The sequence below is a fragment of the Monoraphidium neglectum genome (genome assembly GCF_000611645.1).
Source record: "Monoraphidium neglectum strain SAG 48.87 unplaced genomic scaffold scaffold00775, whole genome shotgun sequence".
Lineage (NCBI taxonomy): Eukaryota > Viridiplantae > Chlorophyta > Chlorophyceae > Sphaeropleales > Selenastraceae > Monoraphidium > Monoraphidium neglectum.
In genome coordinates, this window is record NW_014012853.1 from 1 (window position 1) to 7,217 (window position 7,217).

The 7,217-nt window shown below is 61.6% G+C and overlaps 2 protein-coding genes across 2 annotated transcripts in view; one reads left to right on the plus strand and one right to left on the minus strand.

Annotated features, from left to right (window-relative positions):
* Positions 1 to 109: 109 nt before the first annotated feature.
* MNEG_5260 (carboxypeptidase Taq) lies at positions 110 to 4,436 on the plus strand (the record flags this gene model as incomplete). The annotated part of the gene is made up of 13 exons (XM_014046261.1): positions 110 to 202; positions 518 to 578; positions 970 to 1,007; positions 1,226 to 1,283; positions 1,496 to 1,570; positions 1,826 to 1,948; positions 2,187 to 2,269; positions 2,563 to 2,658; positions 2,872 to 2,976; positions 3,208 to 3,285; positions 3,558 to 3,657; positions 3,883 to 4,007; positions 4,290 to 4,436. The coding sequence occupies 13 exons, from the start codon at positions 110 to 112 to the stop codon at positions 4,434 to 4,436; spliced, it is 1,182 nt and encodes a 393-aa protein (XP_013901715.1).
* A 595-nt stretch (positions 4,437 to 5,031) lies between these two features.
* Positions 5,032 to 7,217, minus strand: part of MNEG_5261 (hypothetical protein) — a gene marked incomplete at both ends in the record, with an annotated part of 3,628 nt that continues 1,442 nt past the window's right edge. Inside the window, 5 exons of the mRNA XM_014046262.1 lie at positions 5,032 to 5,117; positions 5,360 to 5,491; positions 5,687 to 5,882; positions 6,180 to 6,488; positions 6,797 to 6,928. Of these exons, the coding sequence (XP_013901716.1) occupies positions 5,032 to 5,117; positions 5,360 to 5,491; positions 5,687 to 5,882; positions 6,180 to 6,488; positions 6,797 to 6,928 (855 nt within the window). The remainder of the gene's footprint in view (positions 5,118 to 5,359; positions 5,492 to 5,686; positions 5,883 to 6,179; positions 6,489 to 6,796; positions 6,929 to 7,217) is intronic.

Consider the following 7,217-nt stretch of genomic DNA (forward strand, 5'->3'; position numbering starts at 1 on the left):
CACACACACACACACACACACACACACACACACACACACACACACACACACACTCATGCTCATGCATATGTACACACACATACACATACGCACCCCTTTGCACAAACCCATGCCGCAGGCCTGGGTTGAGGCGCGCAAGGCGTCGGACTTTTCGAAGTTTGCGCCGTTTCTGCAGCAGTGGGTGGACGTGCGGCGCGAGGCGGTGGGTCGACAGTTGCCTGGGGTTGTGGGAGGCAGATGGTTTCGATTCATGTGTCGCAAGGTTCAGACAGAGAGTTGAGTCACAGCCCTCAGACCTGCAATGGCAGGTGTGTGTGAATAGCTTGAGAAGGCCTAGCTTATCGGCATCTGGCCGAATTGGTGTGCACCCGGGTGTGATTGCCAGGGCCAACTTGGCCGGCTTCTCTAGAGGGGGCCAGACGGGCCCTGCTCGTGGCCCCACGCCCTCTGTGACTTTTCTCGCAGCAGCCCTCAAACCAGGCCCCTCTGAGGCCTTCCCCCTGCCCTGTGGCCTCAGGCAGCCCTGATTGACCCCTCCAAGGACCCCTATGATGTCCTGCTGGATGATTATGAGAAGGGTGGGTGGGGGGTTTCAGGGGTTTAGGGTTGAGAGATGATCGTGATGTGTCGGCTGGTTTGGGTTTGGCCGTGTGTGTGTGCGTGTGCGCGTGTGTGTGTGTGTGTGTGTGTGTGTGTGTGCACGTCCATGTGTGTGTGTGTGTGTGTGTGTGTGTGTGCACGTCCATGTGTGTGTGTATGTGTGTGTGTGTGACTGTAGGAAAGAGTGGGGGAAGGGGACCGGGATGTGTATGAGAGGGTCGTGGGATGTGGGTAAGCGGGATGGGGAGAGGGTGGTGTGTGGGCAGGTCAGTCGCCTAAGATTGGAGCAGCCTGCGGTTTGAATGTGTGCGTTGACTGACCAGCGGCCGTGCCTGCCCCGACCTGCACCCGCCGCTCATGTGTACGCAGGCATGACGGCGGCGCGGCTGGATGAGATTTTTGAGGAGGTGGGGTGTGCTTGTTTTGTATACGCTGGCATGCACCTGTGTGTGCATGCGTGTGTTAGTGCGTGGGAAAGCTCACATGCACATGCACACAGTTACAGGGCTGTGTATGTGCGATGCATGCAGCAATGTTTCATGGATGCAATTTTGCTGTGAGACGCACAGCAATACCCCCACCTGCCTCTAGGAGATGCACCTCTTACCCCGCCCCCGCCCCCCAGGTGCGTGGCGGCCTGGTGCCCCTCATCGCGGACCTGAAGAGCAACGGCCAGGCGCCTGGTGCGTGGGCTGGGGGATGACAGCACCCCCCAACGTCCCGGTGTACGTGTTTGCTGTGCATGCCCTCACCCTGCCCCTTATAGAAAACACTTGCCTGAGCAAGTGCATGCTGCTGCCCGTCGGCCCTTGTGATTTCGCCATTTTTTGCTGACTACCTTTTCAAGCCGTGATTACCTGATCACTTTGGCCCCATTGCCTGGCTGCGCCAACAGATGACAATTGGCTCGCGGGTGACTACGACACCAAGGATCAGGCCGCCCTCTGCCAAGAGATCGCACTTGACATGGGTGAGGCATCCTTTGGGAGCGACCCGCATGTCGCACTTTCTGAATTACAAGCCTTGACAGAGGCTCACGTTACAAGCTGGGCTGTGACTGGACCGACTGTCTCTTCAACCATGAGATGACACCTCAGTTTTTTGTCTCCTGCTCAGAGACCCGTGGCCTGACCTTTGCACCCATTCGTCCGCACCCCTCTCCACCCCACCCCCCGGGGCATCGCCGGAAACTTCACCAAAAACTTCACACCCTGACTACACCCAGGCTTTGACCTGGACAACGGCCGGCTCGACGTGTCGGTGCACCCCTTCACCGGCGGCGCCCACCCTACCGACGTGCGCATGACCACGCGCTTCAAGACGCATGACCTCACAGAGGGCCTCACGGGTGAGCCTGGCTGTGCTGGGATGGCGGTTTTCCTGTGCCTGGCTGGGTGGTCATGAGGTGGTATGACGGTCGAGCCTTGTCTGGATGCTACTGCTCGTCCGGCGGGCTTGCAACCTGTGTGGTTGCCCGCGCAGCGCTCTTGAGCCGACGTGCTTTATGAGCTCCCTGCAAACAGGGCACCCACCCTTGAAGCGTTAAACCTGCCCGTTGCACGCGTCCAACCCGCTCTGCGCGCCAGGCGCCGTGCACGAGACCGGCCATGCGCTGTACGAGCAGGGCCGCAACCTGTCCTCCGAGTGGCGGGACCTGCCGGTCAACTCGGTGGGCAGGGCCCTCACGTTGCTAGAAAGACCATGCTTTTCCTGCCAGACCGGGCAATCTCGTTCGGCTGGTAGCGTTTGAGTACCATGCCAGGCTGCGGACGTCGCTGATTGCCTACGCCGGGGATGGGGGTTGGGGCGACCGGACACTGCCCCCACCCCAAGAAATTCTCCTGCCATCAGCAGGGCCAAGAAATAGCCGCCACCAAACGCTGGCATGCCGCACCAATGTGCTCTCTTCGACACATGGCCAGTGTGCTGCTCCGCCCCAAACTTGTCCCAACCACCCCTCAGGCCCTGAGCATGGGCATCCATGAGAGCCAGAGCCTCTTCTGGGAGCGCATGGTGGCCCTGGGGCTGCCCTTCTGCAAGTACATGACCGCCGGCAAGGTGCGGCGGGGCACATGGAACTCCCTAAACAGAGCGCCGACTACTGGTATCCATCCCCCAGGGCAGTGTCTTGTGGCGCGTTTGGCCCTGCTTATCAACGTACAATTGAATATATTCTGCTGTCACTCAGGCCCACCGCTTCACCACCCGCAGCAGCGACCAATCAAACCCTGATGGCAAAACCCTCAACCCCGTCCAACGCCGCGGCCGCAGATCCGCAAGCACTTCCCGGCGTTCCCGGAGCGCCCCGCGTCGGACCTGTACGCGGCCATCAACGTTATCAAGGACCCCTCGTTCATCCGCGTAGAGGCTGACGAGGTGAGCAGCCATCCCTAGGTTACACCCACGACATCCTGGTGTCACACCACTTCAATTGCAGCATGCTGTTGCTGCAGTGTCAGGCTGGTTCATGAGGCTAATGGAAAGAAACAAACCCTGATGCGTGGGCCGTGACCGTTGCTTGCTTTTCGTGTGTGTTTTGCTGCTGCACTGTATGTGCTCAGCCTATGGAAATGCCGTCACTCTGTGTGACCACCTGCCCGTCACCAGGTGACGTACGGCATGCACATCGTGCTGCGGTACGAGATGGAGCGCGCCCTCATCAGCGGGGAGCTCAAGGTCGAGGACGTGAGCTAGCTGTGCATGGGCCCTGTGTATGTGGCCTGCATCAACCAGCTTCACAAAGTACCAGATGTCCATCATCTTCAAACAGCACCATATTGCGGCATCACGTTGTGCAAACACAGACGCCGAACACAGCCTTGCATTGTTCATTCGGCCACTCGGTGCCGGCCCCTAAACCTCTTGATCGCCTTTCAAAACTCTGCCCGCCCTGCGATTCCGCTGGCACTGCCACAAGCCTACCCTGAACAAAATGCACTGCGTGATGACTTCACCAGGTGCCGCGGGTGTGGAACGAGAAGATGCAGCAGTACCTGGGGGTCACCCCGGAGAACGACGCCCAGGGCTGCCTGCAGGACGTCCACTGGAGCGCCGGACGTGAGCAGCCCCCCAGCCCCTGTCAGAGCCCAGCAAGGGGCGCTTTTTTGTCCCTCGCTCGCTTTTTCTGCTGATCCAGTGGCTGTTTGGGCTGGAAGTTTGCCCCCCGTCAAGGCTGCTCCAGCAACCAGGTCGCAAGGCCTGCTCGCCTGTTGTGCCGCCCTCCTGAAATGATCTGAATCGCGTCCCTTCCCTTATCAATTGCTTCCATGCGCAACAATGCAGTGTTTGGCTACTTCCCTACCTACCTTCTGGGAGCCATGTACGCGACTCAGATCTACCGCCACGCGGCCGGCCAGATCCCAGATCTGGAGGCCAAGATCGAGGCGGGGGAGTTCAAGCCGCTGCGGGTGCGCGTCTCAGCCGCAGCTGCCTGACAGCCGGCTGTGCAAGGGAATGGGATGCAGACTGGCTGGGTGCCTGGCAAACTGAGTGTGCTGCGGGCTCGTACCCTCTCTTCTTTCTCCTCTGCCTCTCTTCGTCTACCCCTCCCCTCCTTCCTTCTTCTCTCCCCCTTGTTCCAGCCTCCTCTTGACTCCTTTCTCCTGTGTTCTGATGTGCACGCATCTGCACACGCACCAACGAGCCCCCACCACACACACCACCACCACACACACCACCACCACCATCAGGAGTGGCTGAACAAGAACATCCACGAGCGGGGCTCCCTGGACGCGAGCGGGGACGACCTCATGACTGCAGTCACGGGGGCGCCCCTCACGCCCTCCGTCTTCCTGGGACACCTCAAGTCCAAGTACTCCGGCCTGTACAAGCTGTGATGATGTCATTCTCCTCCGTTCGTTATGTTGCCCGGGTCCTGACTTGACTTGTCAGGGGGGCTTGGTTTGTGCCGTTCTTGAGGTACATCAATAACCCCCAGTCGGCGTGTCTGCTGCAGGTCTGTCTGATCGTATGTGTAAGTATATGTAAATCTTTGTGAAAGTCTGCATTCCCGCTTTCCGGCGCGGCGTGCGGAAGTTGATTGGCGGCCCAAGTGATTTTCTGGCTACCCCGCAGAACGCTGTGGGCAGGTTGCACGTGCAGCACACTGCCAAACGCCAGCACTGCACGTTCAGGGCCAGCGCAAGGCAGGAGGAACTCCTGTTCAAAACAAAGCGAGGAGGGAAGGGCAACATCTTTGCAGCCGTGATGTGCCAGGTCTCTGCTCCAGTTTGGCCAGCCCGTGGAAGATGCATTACGCAGGCAACCCCCGAGCAGAGACCACCCCATCACATCCCCCTTGTTGGACCGGGACTTGCACATTTACAAGCCTGTCAGTCACGCCCGCCACCAGGGTGCGGGGTGCGTTTTGCCCAGCGAGACGAGGCGAGGCGAGAGGCACGCAGCAGCCGGCGGCCCGACCACACAGCTCAGTCAGTCGTCCTCTTCGCCACCGTCGCCATCGCTCATGTCATCGGTGGCCACCAGCGACACGTCCGATGAGTCATCATCCTCGTCATCTGCTTGTACAACGGGCGAACAAATGGCGGGATCACCATTAGGGAGATGCTGGCCAGAACCTGGGTGACAGTGCCAGCTGGTCGTGCGGGGACTGGATCGTGGTGGGTGACAGCTCAGCCCAGAACCTGGTGTCTGCTGCGCACATTGCACCTTGACTCGACCACGCCTCGCCGTAACCCATACAAAATTCCTCCGATGCACAAGGCCAGAAAAAATGGCCTTTGCACAGCCATCAACTCACCGTCCTCCTCCGCGTCCTCCTCATCGCTGTCATCGCTGCCTAGCTCCTCCCCCTCCTCGCCTGCCCCGCTCGTACCAGCGCCCGCGCTGCCCGTGCGCTGCCGCTTGCCGCCGTGCGGCTGCTCGGCTGCGTCTGCGGACGCAGGCGGCAGGGGTGATTAGATCACATTGACATAGCATTGTCGCTGCAGACCAGCTGTTCTGCAAAAGAAAAAACCGCACTTTACCGTTGAATTTGCACAGCTTCAGGCAGCAGGGGATGCTAGGCAACAGCATCGTGCCTGGGTTGGTGTGAGACACCACACCCTGCAGAATGCCGACGACACACCTGCCGCCTCAGGGTCGAAATCAGAATCCTCTTCATCGGACCCCTCATCATCCAACCCCGCCGCGGCGCCCGGCGGCGCCCCGTACGCCGCTGTGCCGCCGTGCGCGGCTGCGCTGGGGCCGCCGCCGCTCGCCGCCCGCTTGCTGCCGGCGGCTGCCTGGGGCCTGGCAGCGGCGCTGGGGTCCGGGGGCCCGACCTGCGTTGCGCACAATGCGAGGCAGCGGTTGGGGCTAAAACTTGGGGTGAGGAATTATGGTTGCAGCGTCCTGACGTGGCATGCTCGTGAAGCCATGCAGGCTCACGGACTGCAGAGCAGCAGCGCCACCAATACGGCTCGCTGGCTTGCGCCCAAACGGTTGCTCCCTGCTGCCCGCTGCCCGCCCCCACATGTTGCGTTCCCCCTTGCCTCCCATCCGCCGCGCCGTAGCCAAGGCGCGAGCCCCCAAGCGGCTCATGAACGCGGCTTCAGCCCGACGCCGTGCGCGACCCTCACCGGCAGCCGCCGCTCCTGCACGTAGGCCTGCAGCCGCGGCGCCTCCCCCTGCCCCACCTGCCCGAACTCCACCCGCCCGCCGCCTCGGACGTGCACCGTCAGGTCAAACGTGCTGCTCGTCCCTAGGCGCGCGAACTCGACGCCGGCGATTTCGGAATGGCGCAGGAAGTGCGCGGGCTTCCCGAGGAACAGCAGCGCGCCGGGCAGCGGGAAGAGCCAGCCGGAAGCCGTGCGGACGTTGGCGGAGATCGCGAGATCCCCGGAGGACGCCTTGAAGACCGAGGGGTCGCTGCTGGTGAAGGTGTCGTCCTGCGGGGGTCAAGGGCATGACAGATGAGATGAAGATGAGAACAAGACGATAACCTCATTCGGCATGACGACCCAAGGGAATGGGTTAGGACTGTTGTACACTGCGGGCGTGCCGTTGGTTTTGCAGGGGGGAGAGCTGCAAGGGGCCAGCGACTGGGGGTGAGGGTGTCTGCTTGGGGTGCGGAAGTCAACCTCGCAAGAGTAGTGTATGGATCCACCAACACAGCACGCGCACAAGATATTGCAGTGTCGTGTGCCCCCGTCCACACTGCCCCGCCCCGGCCCCGAAACCTGCGGCCGCGCCTCACCAGGATGTCGGGGATGTGCGCCCCCAGCAGCTGGCACAGCACCACCGCCGCGGGGCCCGCAAGGGTGGGGCCCGACGCCAGCTGCTCGCAGCCGGGCGGCACCGCCACGGACACCTCTGGGGACACTTTGGTCTGTGCGGAGGATCGGAGCAACCGCAAGTAAGGTATTGCAGACGTTCAAAGAGTTGGATTACCAGACGGATAGGCTCGCGGTTCGTCAGCAGAGGAGACAATTAAGGACGGTGCGATGCGCTGCCCTGAACTCTCCCCAAGAGCCCCAGCGGCCCGGACAGCACGCACGCCCCGGCAGCGGGCCCAGCATGCTCAGTCGGTCTTGCGGCAAGACTGGCGGCGCGCGCAGCCGGCGGGGCGGGGCAGCCCTGCGGCCCGCCCAGCACGCGCAGCGCGCACAGCACACGGG